The 19,385-nt window shown below is 40.8% G+C and overlaps 1 protein-coding gene across 1 annotated transcript in view; it reads left to right on the forward strand.

The window, feature by feature from the left end:
• LOC126100424 (NADH-ubiquinone oxidoreductase 49 kDa subunit-like) overlaps nt 1-17,077 on the forward strand; it is a 169,062-nt gene extending 151,985 nt beyond the window's left edge. Inside the window, exons 8-11 of the mRNA XM_049911028.1 lie at nt 9,725-9,854; nt 9,965-10,061; nt 10,274-10,414; nt 16,860-17,077. Coding sequence (XP_049766985.1) covers nt 9,725-9,854; nt 9,965-10,061; nt 10,274-10,414; nt 16,860-16,897 — 406 coding nt within the window. The 3' untranslated portion in view covers nt 16,898-17,077. The remainder of the gene's footprint in view (nt 1-9,724; nt 9,855-9,964; nt 10,062-10,273; nt 10,415-16,859) is intronic.
• Nucleotides 17,078-19,385: the final 2,308 nt, after the last annotated feature.

The following is a 19,385-nucleotide window of genomic DNA, read 5'->3' on the forward strand; positions in this document are numbered from 1 at the left end:
GTAAAAAAAAGTTTTACAAATAAATAATAATAATGATTATAAAACATCCAACATTCCACATACCACCTTCACACTATGTTTTTTCCTTCTTTTTTCCTTTTCTAGAAAAACTTACCCCCAAGCTATGCAGTGCACAATACTAACACCTCTTTGTCTTTCTGAGCTCAACATCTCACTCATAATAGAGGGACGCTGACTCAGTTTTTCAGAATAGCAAATGGAAAGTTGTGGTACAGAAAATGGCTCAGATATCACCAGTGTGTGTGTATGTTTGTGTGTGTAGTGAGTGAAGTGGAGTGAACAGTGTGGTGTTACATTATTTAATAAGTTATTTGTAAAAAAAGTATTTTATACCAGGAGTAAATCTAATGATTGTCTCTAACTAGAAATCCGTAAACATGTGTGTACGAACTGACGTATTTTAAATTGGTCTGAACTTGTAAATACTTTGACATGTCCTGTATCCTTGTAAAAAGAGATCTACGGATGAATAAAGCTACTACTACTACTACTACTACTACTACATCTTTTAGTAACATCTGGTGACTATTTTGACACAACTACCATAGCTGCCCCTCACGGACTAGTGCTCTCCTCTACCACTCCATCTACTACTTGATAGTAGAGTGAGAGGAAAAAAGAGCATGGTATGCACTTTCCCAAGCAACGTCTCCCACATGAATGCAATGCTTTGCCTTACTAAGCATCATGATGTGTCTAATACATCATTTTATGCAAGTGGTTCTACCAAACACAACACATTAACTGGCCATTCCAGTTCCACATTTACACAGACCAACTTTCCAACACTTTGTGGTGCAATAATATGTTAATTGATCCTTAGTGGTGTTGACTGCAGTTCAAGTGGGTTGCCCCTTAACATTGTTGCTTCTTCTGACAGTACTTCACTAGTGACAGCCTTCCCTAGCTGGAACATTTTCCCTCTAAGATCAACTACATTCATTTAAGCTCAACTTTGGCATATTATGTCATCAGAAAGTCTAATCCTTCACTTACCCAGGACCAAACTTCTATGCATTGCTTAAAAAACTGCAGCCCGACCTGAAAATCTGCAGTTGCTGAACCCAAAGACTTCACATCACTGTCTCCAACTCCATGTAAGTTATAGTTGGAGGGCTCAGTTGCCTCAGACCCATGAGGTCCATACTTGCTATCAATACATGTACCATTGTGTCCAATAAAAACTTGCACTTTATACCCTTCATCACTCCCAGTATGCCACATTCCACTCACACATCAAAACTTGTTGCATTAGAATTTACCAATATCTCCACATGGTGGGCCTGGGGTTTCCTGTTGTGTTTAACACATGATTATTCATCTCATGTTTCCCTGCAGTATTCCTACAATTGCTTTGGTGGTATCCAGACACACCATATCCATTATACTGAGGTTGGTAACATTGCCTCTGCACACGTCTTATCCTACCATATCCATAGCATCTCTTATCCTACATTGCTGTTGCTACGTCAATTTCTTCAAACACTGTGACTAATCTGACCATAGAGTTCTAATCCTTTATTTGCCTTGTCACTCTCTCCATGTCAGCATAGTCACGTTATGTATCCTGTCTGCAAAATTCTCTGTTGACTCTCTATATTTCTTCATCTACTCAGTTATTAGCAAAAAAAGCACCATGCTTTTTTGCCTTGTGTAGCTTTGTAGCACGCCTTGTTTCACTTTGTCAAGTGTTTGCACGCCACTTAGCCTTCTGGACATCTGACATACATCTTGGCTTCTCCTACCAGTCATAACTTCATCACCAGCAGTAACTGATCCTTTAACCATCCCCCAATTCTCGTTGTTAATTGCCAGTAGTCTAGAAAAGACATTACATCATCAGTCAACTTTCCAGAAGAGGTGTGATTGAAATGGTGGTGGCTGGATGTAGTAAAGGACTAGGTTGCTTAGCTGATTCTAACTGCTTGTCCCCAACTGAAAGCCTGTTTGTCAAGTCAGTATTACCTGTTATCAATTGCACTACTTCATTAACTAATGCTTGAACTGCCTTTCAGCCAGTGACACTCTTTGCCTGAGACTGTCATTGCGAAATTTTAAGCTCCAGTACATAGTGAGTAACACAGAACACACAACAGGTTGTATACCACAATATAACACTTACATCTTATCATCAACCATCTTGACTATACATGAGTGACTATCCATGTGCCTGTATGTATGACAGTTAACACAAATTTCATGGTGCAGAATGGCATAACAAATTACCCTGACTTGATCTCACTGGTTGTAAATAACGCTCCTTTGCATTGCCATGGAACTGAGACTGATCAGCTGGAATCACTGTCTGTATAAACATAACCCTCAAATTTCTGTCAATCTCCTGCTTAGATTCCACATCCTCTATGTACAAAATATGAGAAACAATCAGAAAAACCAATAATCCATTCATTCACCTCACTGTGGTTGAGAAGTCATACTAAATGGAGGTTGAGTGTTCTGACACCAGCCAACAGACAAGGTCCAGTGATACTCAAATACTTCTGGCCCAAGTCATGACCTGGAGTGAGGGGGGTGCTACGGTGTAGGAGCAGCAGGGTGTTGAGGTGGTGGTGGTGCCCAGTAAAACTAGGCTACAAGGTAAAACATCTTTATTCATTCCTGCACTACAATGATCAAAGTGCTGTGTTGCCACATCACTCCCCCCCCCCCCCCCCCCATCCTCCCCATCTGCAAGTGCCCCGCAGCATGTGATCTGCTGGCTGCACCATCACCTGAAAAATGCAGTGGCGGTGTGCTGGACATGTGGTGTCCATGTCCTGCTTTGCTTGCGCTGTTTGCTTCGTTCAGCACTGCATGCCCCATGCAGCTGTGAGCAAGAAGTGCCAGCAGTGTGAACATCTGCCTGGCTTCTCATAGAGGCCAACTGCTATTGGGAGAGATGTTCATGCTGATGTGGGTGGATGGCAGTGGTACTGCCCTGGCCACAAACCACTGCCCTACAAGGCAGAAGTTCAACTGCTGATATAGAGTCTGGAGTTGGCTCATCCATTGTGCTGTGTCAAGCCCACAGGTGGGGACTTAACCCTGTGAGCTGTCTGGTGGAGATGTCTGCCCAGACCAACATTGGCTGTTTGCCAGCCCATAACATGAGGGAGACTTATGTGGTCCTGATGTCTTTGAGCATTCTGCTAGACTGTACATAACTGTGCCAGAATCAAAACATGTTTATAGTGATTAATGTCATGTTTGTTTTGCTGATATGTTGCTTTCAGGCTTACAGAAATAAACACTTTGATGACCCAGTGGTGTGGAAACTCCCCTCAGACCAGTGTTGGCTGCTCATCAGTCCACAATGTATGAGATATTTGCATGGCCCTGGTGTCATGGATAAAGTGAGCAAGTAAAGTCTCATCATCAGAATTATGACTTGTCCTATCAGGATGGGTTTCTGGGGCAGAAATCAAAAGAATGAGAGAACAGAACCACTGTGAGAAATGTTGTGAAAAATATAACTTACTACAAGAATCCTCACTGAACTCCTTATACAATTCCTTGGCCAATGCCAGGAGGTGTTAAAAACCTTAACTGTTCACAATTCACATCTGGCTTGCAATCCACAGTGTTAAGTCTTTAGGTCAGCTCTGTTGCACTACACTCATAGAGAAAGTTATGACTGCTACTATAATGATACTTGACTACTGCTAGAATTTAGCTACTCAACTAGGCAGAGCTGTGGTTGGGGGCCTCTTAAACACATGATCTGTGGTGCCAGTGGCACCTCAGCTCGCTCAAGGGGCGTGGCACTCATGTGGCCGGCAGCTGGGATACTCCTGGGGTTCTGCCACTGTTGGACAACAGCAGAACCTCTAGTAAAAACATCTGGTGTCAATCTCTGCGCACAGAATAACTACTTCTTGTGTGGGATAGATGGGCTATGACAACATTACTCCCCACTCCACAAACTTCCTCATCATCATTGAGTAGTGAGCAGAATGACAGGAGGGGAAAGCTTGGCCATAGCTGTCACTGAGGAGGCAGGCACTAGAGTGACAGTCAATACAGCACCCCTGCCCGCACCCTGCCATCCAACTTGTGAGTGTCCAGAAACACTGGCTCAAAAAAGGCATAGGGTGCACACCTGCAACCAGCAGCTAAGGTGCTATTGAAGTGAATTACATCTTGCCTTCTGGTCCATCCCTGATGTGAAGAATCGCTGTTGGGCAATCCTGACCTGACCCTGACGAGTGCCACATCGATCTCCATTGGATTCACCTCCAGCACTGGTGGTGCCAAACTCAAGGGAGGTGTGAACGACATTGGCAGTAAGATCCTGTGTTGCACCAAATCTGAAATGAGAGGTCTGAGGCAGGATCACACAGCCAACATGCACGAATTTGTTTGTAGTGCTGTCTGTGTACATCAGAAGGAACCTGAATGCCAAAAAGAGAATGTTGCGTTCCCATCTTCTGTGGGCTCTGATCAATCTGAAAAAGACATCATTAATTTTAAACTGAGTAGTGAAAGGGTACTTAGCTGATCACTGAGATGGATGCTGAAGGTGAAGTAAAATTCAAATAGGGGAAAATCCAGGATGTAATGTAACAATATTAATGAAAGTAAAGTTGGTACTCACCATATAGTGGAGGTACTGAGTTGCAGATAGGCACAACAAAAAGACTGTCACAAATTAGCTTTTGGCCAATATGGCCTTCATCAAAAATACTCACACACCCACGACTGCAGACTCTGGCAACTGAAGCCACACTGCAGTGTGGCTTCAGTTTTGATGGCCATACTGGCTGAAAGCTAATTTGTGACAGTTTTTTTGTTGTGCCTATCTGCTACTCAGCATCTCCGCTATATGAAGTAAAATTTAGTGACAGTGGCCATGAAGCAATTCTGCAGATGATGCTGCCTCTCAGCTGGGAATGGTAGGAAGCCAAGAATGTTTGTAGTGCTTGTTCCCATCCACGGGAATAAAAAAATCCGTTTGTTTGCTACTTAAAAGTGCATAAAAAATATTCCACTCTCCAATTGACTGGGGTTGGAATGATTGGTTTTACAGATGCATTGAAATTCACTTGACACAAACTGTGGTCAATTGTCGGAAAGAATTACCTCTGGAAGACCCTCTATGCAAAAACCTGACATCAATGTTTTGATGGTTTGAGAAGCAGTTGTGGAATGTGTGGGAACAACAAATGGAAAACTCCTAAATGCATCACTCACAATTGCGTTCCCATCCGGCAGTCAACTTTTTGACCTGCATGTCCATCCTGACCCAAGTGCAATGGTGTCAGGCAAGTTTTTTTGTTCTGACCATGCCCTAATGACTTTGGTGCAACAAATGAAGCACTTCTTGTTGTAAAGACCTTGTTGTAAGTACCTGTGAATGACCCAATTCTGTATGGAGAAGAATGACACCTGCTGAACTGATAGGCCGTGACACGTCCATAACATCATGAACTAATGACTTCTGAATTGCTTTGACTGTCCATGGCTGACAGGTGGAGATGTGCTGAACCAACACTTGTAAATCAGGATCTGCTGCCTTTTCCTGGACAAACCTACCATGTGTGATTGGGAAATCCTACAGTGTTGCTGCATCCAGGGTGTCCACATAAAAACACAAGTGCTCTGACTTGTCAGAAACAGGGTCAGTCCCACCAGGTAAACATGACTAACAAAGTTTTGGCTGACTTAGTCATTCATAGATAAGACTATTCAAAAGTGTGACAGATTCTCCAACATCAAGTTGCATACAAATGTCCTACTTGGAAATGTTCTGTGAGACTTAAACAAATTGTTCACTTGTCTTTGAAAAGAAGATAAGTTCTGGAAATTTGACAATGTCTTTGATTTTAATGTAACACTGTTCTTTTTGTTAGCTGGTTTAGATGTGACTACATTAACACTCATAGCTGGCCTGTTTACAGTGATCATTGCCATAAGAAATACTTGATATTCAGAATAGTGGTTTGCAGAGTATAGATACATATGTAAAAATATGTAATTAATAGAGAGACTGCACAGCAATTGAAGTTTTTAAAGTTTTGATATTTATGGTACATGAAGTTCAGAGCTCAAATGTCAGTATACCAAAGTTGTTTGATGCTACTCTCAAAAATTCTGGAGAAAACGGACTTTGAAATTTTCCAAAGGTCTTAATTCATTAATTTAGGGCCAGTTTTGTCAATGGGCCACATGACTCTTTGGTTAGAATGCCCACCTGCATAGTGGGTGGCCTGACTTTGATTCCTGTCTAATGTAAATCTTTTAACAATTGTGCATTAAGCATGAAGTGTAAAATACATGAAGATCAAAAATTAACTTGTAATATCTTCATTAACAATCTTTTATAAAAGATCAACAATATTACAAAAGGATAGATTGATACTCTCCTTAAAGATGAGACCTTGAGTTACAGAAAGACACAATGAGAAGACTGTTACATATTGAGCTTTCAGCCAAAGCCTTCTTCAGGAAGGAAAATACACACACATTCACACAAGCAAGCACTCCTCGTGCACACTTGGCCACTCACTCTGGCCAGAATGCGACTGTCTCATGTTGACCGGAAACAGCAGTCTGAAGTGGGTCAGGGAAAGGAGATGGATAGCAGGGCATGAGTAGGGAGAGAGGAGTCAGCACTGCTGGCTGGGACTAGGTGGCAGGGCAAGGTTGACAGCCAATATCGGGATGGAAACTGTGAAGTGAAAGGTGTGGGGACAGTGGGGATAGGCTCGGATGATTTTAGGAGAAAGGTTGTTGTAAGGATAACTAGCATCTTCACAGTTCAGTGAAGCTGGTGATAGACTAGAGGATCCAGGTGACTCAGGTTATGAAACAGCCAATGTATTCAAGTGTGTTATGTTGAGCTGCATGTTATACCACAGGGTGTCCTTTGGCAGTGGCCATTCATCCTAGTGGTCAGCTGGTAGGTAGTCACACCAATATCAAAAGCTGTGCAATGATTGAATCAGAGATGGTGTATGTCATGGTTGCTTTCACAGGTGGCCTGGACTCTGAGTGGATAGGATAAGCCTGTGACAGGGATGGAATAGGAAGTTCTGGGCAGATGGACTGAGCAAGCCTTGCACCTGTTGGCTAGGGGTTGGGATTAGGATGTTGTAAACGTTAAGTGGGTGATGGAACACCACTTTTGGAGGAGTGGAAAGGATCTTGGGTTGGGTGTTGTCCCTCATTTTGGGGCATGATGATAGATGATCAGAGCCCTGCTGAAGGATATATTTCAGGTGTTCCAGTCCAAGTTAGTATTGAGTAACAAAGAGGGCACTCCTTTATACCTGGTTCTTGGGAGTGGTTGGAGGGAGGACTGGGAGTGTGTGGGGATATGGCATACTAAATCTGTTTGTGGACTAGATCTGGGGTATAGTGGCTGTTTGTGAAGGCCTTTGTGATAACTTGAGCACACTGGGAAAGGGCATTCTTGTCACTGCAAATATGCCATCCCTGGGTGACCAGGCTGTATGGGGGAAGAGGATTTTTGTTGTGTAAGCAATGACAGTTGTAGAAGTGCAGGTACTGTTGGTGGTTAGTGGGTTTAACATGGACAGAGATGAAGATGGAGCCATCAGAGAGGAGCAGGTCAACACTTAGGATTGTAGTATGTGGGTTGAGGAAGACCAGGAGATGCGGATGGGAGAAAAAGTGTTGAGGTTGTGAAGGAAAGGGGATAGAGTGTCTTGGCTCTGAGTCCAGATCATGAAGATATCATCAGAGAAGCTAAACTAGACCACAGGTTTGGGCTTTTGGGAGGTTAGGAACACTTGCTGTAGATGTCCCATGCCAAGAGAGTGAAAGAGGATGCCATGTGGGTGCCCTTGATAGTACTGTGGATTTGTTTGCGTACCTTCCCTTCAAAGGAGGAGTAGTTGTGTGTTAGGATATAGTGCATAAGGTATATGGCGAATCAGAATTCTGGAGGCCAGTGAGAGAGTGGTGTTCAACAGTGGCGAGAGAAATGTTGGTCTATAGGGAAGTGGTAGCAACAGTGATGAGTAGGGATATAGGAAGTAAGAGGTGAGGACAATGGAGAGTTGGTGAAGGAAGTGGTTGGTATCTTTGATGTGGAAGACTAGATTTTGGGCAATTGGTTGGATGTGTTGGTCAGTGAGGGCCAAAATTTTTTCAGTGGAAAGACCATAAACAGCTACAATGGGGGCTCCAAGACTGTTGAGTCTCTGACATTTGGGGAGCATGTAGAAGGTGGATGTGTGGGGTGTCTTACAGGTGAGGAGGGAAATAGATTCAGGGGAAAGCTTCTGGGAAGAGCCTATGGTTTTAAGTAGGGATTGGAGTTTGTGTTGGACTTTTGTGTTGGGATCATTCTGGCAGAGTTTATAGGTGGAGGAGTCAGACAACTGGCTGAGGCCTTCTGCCAGGTAGTCACTGCTATCCATAACAGAAGGTGGTGGAATCATATTCTGTTGGTAAAATGATTAGGTTAGGATCTGTTTTGAGGCTGTGTGTGGCTGTCCTTTAGTCTACTGAAAGGTTGGTTTTCTTTGGATGGGACCTGGGGAATGATGGTGAGACCAAGTTGCAGGTAAAGAAATCCTGGAAGGTGACCAGGTGGTGGTTAGGTGGGAGGGGAGGAGAGTCATTGTTGGATGTTGGTAATAATAATAAATGTCATGTGACTAGGGCCTCCCACCAGGTAGACTGCTCGCCACGTGCAAGTCTTTCGATTTGATGCCACTTCAGCGACTTGCGTGTCACTGCAGATGAAATGATGATGATTAGGACAACACAACACCCTGAGTGAAGAAAATCTCTGACCCAACCAGGAATTGAACCCTGGCCCTTAGGATTGACAATCTGTCATGCTGACCACTCAGCTACCGGGGGCGGACATTGGATGTTGGCATAAGCAGGGAGAGACAGGGTTCAGTTTTGGGATTAGGCTGGTTTTTGTTGAAGAGACTGGCAGCAAACAAGTGTTTCCACAGCAGGGATCAGGAGAAGGAGAGCAGGTCTTTCACAAGTCCAATATGATTAAATTTGGGTGTAGGGCTGAAGCTAAGACATTTAGATAGGACTGAAGCTTCTGTAGTGCTGTGGATTTTAATAGAAAGGTTAACAACAGAGTTCTGGGATTGTTTTAGAAATCGGTACTTAAGAATTTGTATTTTGGGTGCAACATGTGAATAAGAATATGGAGATATGCTTTTTTCATGAAAATGACAATTAGATGTATGTCAATTAGCATATATTTGATGAATTTTATATTTAATTGATGTAGGCATCAGATGTGAAAGAGGAGGGTGGAGGGTGCAGGAGGGGGGGGGGGGGGGGGGATTGGAATTATGAGCAAAACCCTGAATTACTGAATTAAAGACACATGGAAAATTCCAAAGTCAATTTTGTCCAGGTTTTTTGAGAGCAGTACTGAACTGCTATGAGATGTTGATATTTGAGTTCTGAAATTCATCTAATATAGATATGAAAAATTATAAAAATCTAATCACCATACTGTCCCCATGTCTTATGATTATACCAGATCATCACAGATCACAGACTAAATAACTGCAAGAGTCTACCAGATCTTTTGTAACATTGCCTGTATGCCATGCTTTTTTGAGTAGAAAATTATTTGTGAATGTTAGTTATGCAGAAGTTTATGATACTGTCTTATCTCTGAGAAAGTATGTTAGTAAATATGACATTAAATATTGCAGCAGACTGCTTGACTGATGTACTTTATCTCTGAATGCTGCAGATATTTATGTCGTTTTGAGGAAATGAGACAGTCTGTTAGAATCATTGAACAGTGTCTAAACAAAATGCCTCCTGGTGAAGTTAAGACAGATGACATGAAAATAACTCCTCCTTCACGGGCAGAAATGAAGGTAAGTCTTTCTTTTTTATTTTTGACTACCCTTATTTCTCAAAGATTTTATACATTATACAAGCACTTGTGCACATGCACTAGTGGTTCAAGCTGCAAATTGTGTTACAGACATCAATGGAGGCATTAATCCATCACTTCAAGTTATTTACACAAGGCTATCATGTGCCACCAGGTGCTACCTACACAGCAGTGGAAGCTCCAAAAGGTTAGTAGTATTAATAACATTGGAAAAGTGGCTTTCTGGGATGTTTTCTGGCAAACTACGTAAAGCTGTTAATACAAAAGTACACAAGTATATCTATTAAAATGATATCAAGAACCTGAAATAATTGTATTCATTATTTCTTCATAGCTGATTTACTTTTGAGTGTGTGCATTAAAGAAAATATTTTTTGTATACCAAATTGTAATTTGCAGGAGAATTTGGTATTTACATTATTTCTGATGGCAGTTCCAAACCATATCGCTGCAAAATCAAAGCACCAGGTTTTGCTCATCTTGCAGCCATTGACAAAATTAGCAGAAGGCTTATGTTAGCTGATGTTGTGGCTATCCTAGGTTGGTATGATTTTAAGTTCTTATCTTTTAAAGATTACAAAATATCATAATGCTAAAGGAATTGTGTAGTGCCAAGAAGTAAAGTGGGTAGTCACAAAATCTTCTGTAAGTAAAAACAATTTTGAATCTTTAACATCAACATATTTAGTCCTCAAATCCATACAAATGCTTTACATAACAATCAGTGTACTTGATGTGTCTTCTTTCCATTTTTTATTTACTTGGGTTATCAGTCATATTTTGGGCTTCAGTTACTCTCATTTAATCATTCATTGCATCCTATAGTTTGTTTGAAGAAGAGGAAGCTTCAGGGTTGCTGAATGTGTAAAGAGACATATTAACAAAAATGAAACTGTCAGTATAGTAGTTACTAATGTTAGTGGCTACACCAGCTATGTGTAACTTAGTAAATAGCAGAAAAACTGAAAACTACTTAAAAAGTTAAATTTGGAAGCTCATTACTGATGAAAATCTAAAGAACTGATGACAACACACAGGCCTGACCTCTTTGAGGATGTCTGTGTTGAAACTGCAATGACCATGAGGCAGCTCTAGGAACAATGATTACTGAAGTAAAAAAGACAGATAAAACAAGTAAAAGATTTACTTGTTCAGTAAGCTAGATAAAGAGGCATTGCTGTGAAGAAATCAAAACATTTACCTCTGGGTAGTTGCATGTAGCCAGAATGGAAAACAACAGAATCACCAAGAAAGCATTTGAAGGAAGTCTCCAGGCAACAAGACCATTGGGCTGACCTCACACAAGGTGGAAAGATGACGTAGAGAAGGACATTATTAGTGGTACTGATTGCCTGTAATGTGTAAGCTGACTTCCATCTCCACCAACTCAAATATTTTAAAATGTCGTTACCAGAATGAAGACTATGATCATGGATCGGTGTTTGGAGTAGCACAACAGAGAATGTGAACCAAATTAATATTACGAAATGTAATTTCTATATTACAATTTCATAGTTGCTTTTTGCTGTATGATTGATTTGAAAAAACTCAGATTTCTTTTCTGAATGATTACAGATTCTACATAACAATAAGTTAGAATGGACATTGCAAATTAGCAGTGAAACTACACCAATTGTAGATTGGTGGCACACTGAAGTACTGTGTCTTCCTTACTAGAAGTTCTGAGAAATAAATCTAAAAATATAGTTAATAATGAAATAAACATGTGGACTTGTTAATTGATAATAACACAGCATGTAAGTAACTCAGAATAAGTTTGTATATTGTAAAGTTATTACAACTACAGCCCATGGTGCTTATGTGTCAATAGCTGAAAGCAGAAAGAAAAGTACAAACAGCCAGGCTTTTCCTAGGTGCCCTCTGAAAAATTTGAAGGTTGCACCAACTCTTATTACACATATATTGACTCCCTGGTCACAGATTTTTACACAAAATTTAGATTTTTAGAAAGGGGTATTACAGGTCTGATCCTGTCCTGTGTACATTTTTTGTATTGCACTCTTATTTGATTGAAGGACACCAAGTAAATAATGTGTTTGGTGACACCATCTCTGGCTGCCTGCTTGAACCTGCATGCACAGCAGCTCCATTGGCTGGCTTCAATGGTAATAAATGACACAGCGTATTGAATTTGTTTCTTAACAATTATGTCTCAGTACCCTCTACCCTGCAACACTATTATAAGCTTTACACACTATGTCTTACCCCCTCCCCCCTCCTCCTGTGTTTATATAGAAGAAAGCAGACCTCAACTGAAATTCGACAATTAATTAAATTCAGTGGTGACACTGAAAATTTGCCAAAGTGGGTAAGTGACTGCTCATGTAAAGCAGAAAATCTGGTTTCAAGTCCAAATCTGGCACAAACTTTCAGTTGTCCCCACTGAATTTAAATTAGTGACCAGTTACAGCTAAAGTCTATATCTCTCTTAAATCAAACAATGGAAATTCCAGTTAGGAATGTCAACAATGTGGGAAAAAATTGATTGCGACTTACCATAAAGAAAAGATAACATACTAAGTTTCAAACAGGCCCAATTATAAGACACTTACACATAAGATTTTGGACACAGCCTTTACCAGTAAAAGAGAAACACGCACCATTAATTCACACAAGCAAGCACACATCATGCACAAATGATTGTCAACTCTGGCAGCTCAAGCCAGAATGCAACTGCTGTGTGGGATGGAAGCAGTAATCTGGAGGGGAAAGGGATAGCAGAGTATGAGTGAGGGAAGAGAAGAGCACTGTCTGGCAGAGTGTGCAGGGACTAGAATGCCAACAGGCCCAGCATCAGGAGGTTGTGGGGCAAGAGGGTGGGGAAAACAGAGTGAAAAAGGAGAGGAGTGGTGTAAAAAGGGGGGGTGCATTGGCAGAGAATGACCAACAAAGAGAGTAGGAGATGAGAATGGGGAGGAGATGATGTGACAGAGGGGTGGGAACTGTTGGGTGGAGGATGTGGGGATGGTATGTCACTGTAGGTTGAGGCTGGGATCATTATGGAAGCAGACAATGTTTTGTAATGATAACTGCCAGGTAGTGAAGTAGCCATTGAAATCAGGGATATTATGTTCAGCTGCATGTTATGTCACAAGGTGGTGTACTTTGCTCTTGGCCACAATCTGGCATTGGCTGCTCATCCTCCACCAATATAAAAAGTTGTGCAGTGATTGCAGCATAGATGGTAAATGACATGGCTGCTTTCACAGGTGGCCTGGCACCTGTTTGTGTAGGATAAGCTTGTTACAGGACTAGAATAGAAAGTACTGGGTGGGTAGACTGGACAGGTCTTGCACCTGGTCTACCACAGGGACATGAATTTTTTGGCAAGGATTGGGATTGGGATTGGGAGTGGCATAGGGATGAACTAGGATGTTGTGGAGATGGGTAGGTGTCAGAACACCACTTTAGGTGGGGTGGATCCCAGTTAGTATAGCCCACATTTCAGGGCTTGATAAACAGGTAATCAGAACCCTGGTAAAGGATTTGTTTCAGTTGTTCCAATCTGGATTAGTATTGGGTGATGAAGGTGTCACTCCTTTGTGGCATCCAGGGTTGTTGGCTTTGTGGCTGTTGGGGAGCATGTAGAAGGTGAGTATGCAGGTTGTCGTAGGGGTGAGGTGGGAAATGAATCCAGTGAAGAGGTTCCCAGAAGGGCCAAAGGCTTTAAGCAGGAATTGGAGGCTGTGTTGGACTTCTGTGATGGGATCACTATGGCAGAGTTTATAGGTGGGGGAGTCAGATAATTGGTGGATGATCTTCATTCTTCTACAACCTCAACACCATCTCTACCATCCATTTCACCTGTTCCTCCTCAACTCACTGTGCCACATTCCTATATGTTGGTCTCCTCCTCTCTTATGGCTCCATCCACACCTCTTTCCACATTAAACCCACCAACCACCAACTGTACCTGCATTTCAACAGCTGTCATCCCTTTCATGCCAAAAAATCCCTCCCATACAGCCTGGTCACTTGGGGATGCTATATCTGCAGCTACAAGAACTGCCTTGCCCAGTATACTGAGTGTCTCACGAAGGCCATCACAGACAAGCACTGTCCCCCAGTCCTAGTCCACAGACAGATCTCTCATGCCATTTCTCCTCACACTCCCAATCCTCCCACCACCCCCAAGAACCAGCAACAAGGGAGTGCTCCCTTAGTCACCTGATACCACCCTGAACCACATCCTTTCCCAGGGCTTTGATTACCTATCATCATGCCCTGAAACAAGGTATATTCTACCCGAGATCCATTCCACCCTTCCTCAAGTGGTGTTCCATCGCCCACCCAATCTCCCCAACATCCTAGTCCATCCCCATGCCTCTCCCAATCCCAACCCCATGCTACAAGGATCATATCCCTGTGGAAGACCAGGTGCAAGACCTGCCCAGTCCAGTTCTGTCACAGGGTTAACCTACTTTATCAAGTGCTGGGAAATCTGTGAAAGCAACCATGTCGTTTACCATCTCTGTTGCAATCACTACATAGCTTTTTATAACAGTGTGACTGCCAACCAGCTGTCCACATGGATGAATGGCTGCTGCCAAATTGTTTCCAAGACTAAAGCAGACCATCCTGTGACAAAACATGTACCTGAACATAACATCCTTGATATCAGTGGTTGCTTCACTACCCGGGACATCTGGATCCTCCCTTCCACCACCAGCTTTTCTGAACTGTGCTGGTGGGAATTATTGTTACAACACATTATCCACTTCTATAATCATCCAGGCATCAAGCTATGGTAACATGCTGTCCCCACACCTTCCACCCAATAGTTTCCACCCCCTCTGTCCTATCATCTCCTCCCCATTGTCATCTCCTACCTCCTGATGCTGTGCCTGTTGGCATTCTAGTCTCTGTGCAGTCCACCAGACAGCACTCCTCTCTTCCCCCACCTGTACACTGCTATCCCTTCTGCTTCCCCACCCCCTCCACACTGCTGCATCCATGCCACATGATAGCTGCTTTTTGGCCCAAGCTGCCGGAGTTGGTGGTCAGGTGCGTGTGAGGTGTGCTTGCTTGTTGGATGAATGGCATGTGTTTCTCTTTTTCTGATGAAGGCTGTGGCTGAAAGCTTATGTGTAAGTGCCTGTCTGCAACTTAGCATATTTTCTCTTAAATCATGTATGTATATATGGCCACTGTATCATAAATGTCTGTCAGACACTGACAGAACAGATATCACACATACAAATAACACAAATGCATCTTGATATTATTATTAACTTCAGTGCAGATACACACTGTCTGAACTCTTGAAGGGCGCAAGTAAAGCTTCAAGCAATGAAGATAATGGATGATGGACACTACATTTATAATGTGTGACAAGCTGAGAATTTCGGTTGGACAGGAAATGTGTCCAGTAGCAGAAGCGGTAAAGGTGATGGCTCATTTGAGGAGGGAAATTTGGGTTCAAGTTCCAGTACGGTACAAATTTTCACTTGTTGCCATTGAATTTAATTCAGTGGCCACTTGCAGCTGAGGTCTTTATTTCTCTTAAATCATGTATTTTAATACAGGATGATCAGGGTCAGTGAGACACTTGTAAGGGCATTACAACGCAGGTTGTACTGAGAAATAATTATTAACAAAAAATTCAATACATTGTGATGTTTCTAAGTTAATTAACACTGAAGTTAGCCAATCGGGCCATTGTCATGCAAATTCAAGCATTCTGCCAGGAGCGTTGTTGCCAAGTGTGTTCTTTGTTTAGTTTCTTAAAACCAAATAAGAGAGTGATACAAAAATGGGACATGGGGTAGTGGTAAAGATTAAACCCAAGCTAAAGGCTGACCGTCTTGTGCAGCATTATCATTTACATTCTGTTGATTATATCTGACCGAACTGATACCACACATAAAATAATATGTATTGGCCTTGACAGTAACATTAACTTCATTGCAAGTACACAGTATCTCTAGAGTGTTGCAGGACCCCAATAGAGCTGTAAGTAATGAGGATAATGGATGGTGGATGCTACGTGTGTAATGTGTGACAATCTGAGAATTTAGAATAGATGGAAAGTGTATCTGGATAGCAAAAGCAGTTAGGGTGACTGCTTGCATAAAGCAGGAAATCTGGGTTTGAGTCCTGGCCCAAATAACAATAGTGTGAATGTGCACAATGTCTGAACTCTTGCAGGAATCAGGTAAGGCTGCAAGCAGTGACGATATCTGATGATGGATGATGCATCTTTAGTGTGTGACAATTTGAGAGTTTGGATTGGACAGGAAGTGTGTTTGGACAGGCAAAGAGATTAAGGTGACTGCTTGCGTACAGTGGGAAATCCAAGTTTCAGCCTGATGTGGCACAAAAGTCACCTATCACCATTGAATTTAATTCAGTGATCAGCTGCAGCTGAGGTCTGTATTTCTCTTAAACCATGTAAATTTTACAATACATTCCTACAAAATACTAAATTTATGGGGAGGTCATTGCGTAATCATTAAATAGGATGAAAAATGCCCATAACTTCCTCCTAAATATGAGTCTGCAGCCTTATCATTGTGTCTCCTCTCTTGATTACTTGGAAGAGATGGGACACACCTTAAGAAGATATGGTGACAAAAAGAAAAAAATAATTATGTAGTTAACATCTATCTGTTTGTCATTGTTTTACTGTCACATTTTTGGGTCAATACCTTTCTCTGCTTGATGTTCTCCTCTTTCATTGTATTTACTTGAAATTTTGCTCTTGTACTTTCCCTTTTCATAGAGTTCTTTGTCATATTCTACAATAGAAGAGGAGCAGTATCTGACTGCTCTGGTGACAGTGTAAATAGAATAAGTATTAATAATCTGAGAGATGCATTGCAGTTTTCTGGAGCGTTTCATAATCACAAATTGATTTATTAATGATTTCTTTCCTGTGTCTTTCCTATGGAAAATAGTGATGCTTTGGTAGAATTACATCACTCTTTAGATTCTTGTACTGTAAACAATAATCTTGTGGTTGCAGGTACACTGGATTTAGTTTTTGGTGAGATTGATCGCTAGACAGAATCAAAGAAAAGAAAAATATGAAGAAATAAAATATAGTTTTGATGACATAGAAGATATCTGAAATAAACTGTTTAGAAGAAGTATAACAATATTTTTCTCAGCTATTAATAATTATTAAATTAATAACATCACTATGCATAATTCATATAATGAATATTATGGAATTGTTGGTGACATCTCTGTATCTGTTATAGAGGCTATACATTATTCATACGAATGCTTTATAGTTCATCCAATAAAATGTACTCATTAATCATACAATTTAAGCTTCCATGACTGGTACTGACACTGCTTACACCTTCTGTAATAATAGGCTGTGGTCAATGTATAAAACTTTCTCCTAACATTTCCTCTGACAGCAGGAGACATCTCCAGAGGTAAAGTAGCAAACTTCAACCAGAACTTAAGGGAGCGCCAAATATATGGGCACTGCAGAGGGCACCACAGTCTATCATGGGACGTTGGCTACCAGATTAGCTCTGGTACTGAAACCAATTGATCATCATTCTTAGGTTGCAATGTTGACATTGTTAAATAAAATTCACTGAGACAAGTGTCATATTGAAAACATCACATTATCCATCCTGTATCTATAGAGAGGGTATTGAGGTTTATAAACACCACAATAATTTTAGCAGGGAAGAGAAAAGTGTTAAATTAGATAAAATGGAATAATGGTGATCGATTAATTCCAGTTTAAATTGATGTCAGTATCACAGATAATCTTGTAGCCGATGTCCCATGATACAGTGCCCATACATTCACCGCTCCCTCAAGTTCTGGTTGCAGTTTGCCGCTTTCCCTCTAAAGATGTCTTCCGCACTCAGAGAGGAAATGTTAGCAGAAAGTTTTATACATTAACCACAGCCTATTAAGATGGAAGATTTAAGTGATATGTGTACATGTTAACTTACAACAGGAATCCAAAAGTGATGTGCTGACAATGACCAATGAAAAAGACTGAACTTTTCTTTTGGCTACATAAAACATGCATTTAACAGTTGGACTATGTATTCCAAAACAGGTAATGCTTTAGCACAGTGGTTGCTAAACTGTGTACTGTGGCACTTTGGTGTACCTTGGCTGTACTGTAAGAGTGTCAGGAAAATATTCCAAAATTATATGCTCTCTTCAACAGCGATGAATTGAGAGATGCACCATAAAAGTCCATTGAGTTATATTCACAATACATTTATTGTTCATGTCATGCAATGATGATTAGCATAATAGTGAATAAATGGGGACTGTTTTTTTTGGATAAACAAGGCCACCTACATCATATTTTTTAAAAGTTGTGTACACAGAATCTCTCCCTGCAAGAATGTAACATCCACAGTTTAAATTTTAAGGAGAATATTTCTCATTTCATAAAAAATTCTAACAATTGAAAAGAAAACTCACTGTTTTTCCCCATTCATTGCTGTCACAGCTTATCAAATGGTTAAAAAATAATAATTTCAGGCAAGTAAAATCAACAAATTTTGCATAGATACAACACCCATTTAGTGGCTATGCTCCAGCTGAATTTACGTTTTTAGAAGGAGGAAATATTATCAAGTTGTCTTGGAGCTGGATGTTGAAGACAAAATTAAGGAGATTGAGACTTCATGATTTTTGGATGTCAGTACAAGATGAATATACTCAGCAGTAAAGCTCAATGATCATTAATTCCATTTGCAACATTCCGTTAGTCTGAGGATAATTTTTCAGCAGTCACTGTAACGAAGAGTAAACACTGTTTGAAAATGAAAATGAAATAGGAAATGAAAGTGGATGCATCCAGTTTAATTTCGAGATCTGAGAAGTTGTGTAGTGAATAAAAAGCTTATCCATCCAGTTAATGATATTAATGATAACTTTAAATACATGTTTCATTTATCATTTTACTTTGAAATTAACCCAGCTGTGTCAAAAGGGCACTTCATTTGAGTTCAGTAGATCAATATTCCCACATATGGCAACATGGAAAATACTGATATATTAACATTGCCAGTACTCTAGCTAATGAGACAATAAAGGCAAATGTCAGAAAATAATGTTTTCTATACATCCAAGTACATACAGGTGTAAACGCACACCACTCCATCATCAAAATCAAGAAACTAAACCTAATTTGTCTGAAAGTCCATGATATGAGTTCTTGTGAAATTAAGTCTTAAATTGTGTGCTAAGAACCAGTTTTTAGCCTTTCAGCTGTGTCTGATATTTTTAAATGTGGCCCCTTGGCTAGTATGCATACATCACCAACAAACATGATTGTTTTGAGCAATGTTTTAAAGTCATTTGAAGGTCATTTGTTTACATAATGACAAGAGAGTACACAATACCACACATTGTGTGATTTCACATTTTATGTGTCCCATCCTGAAGATTGGTTTTTTTCTTGTGATGCAGTTAATTAAAATTGCTTTGTTCTTTCCAATTTGAAGGTAAGTCTCCATGCCGTTAATGCCATGACATGTTAGAAACTGTAACTGAGTTT

Source organism: Schistocerca cancellata, chromosome 9, assembly GCF_023864275.1.
Source record: "Schistocerca cancellata isolate TAMUIC-IGC-003103 chromosome 9, iqSchCanc2.1, whole genome shotgun sequence".
Lineage (NCBI taxonomy): Eukaryota > Metazoa > Arthropoda > Insecta > Orthoptera > Acrididae > Schistocerca > Schistocerca cancellata.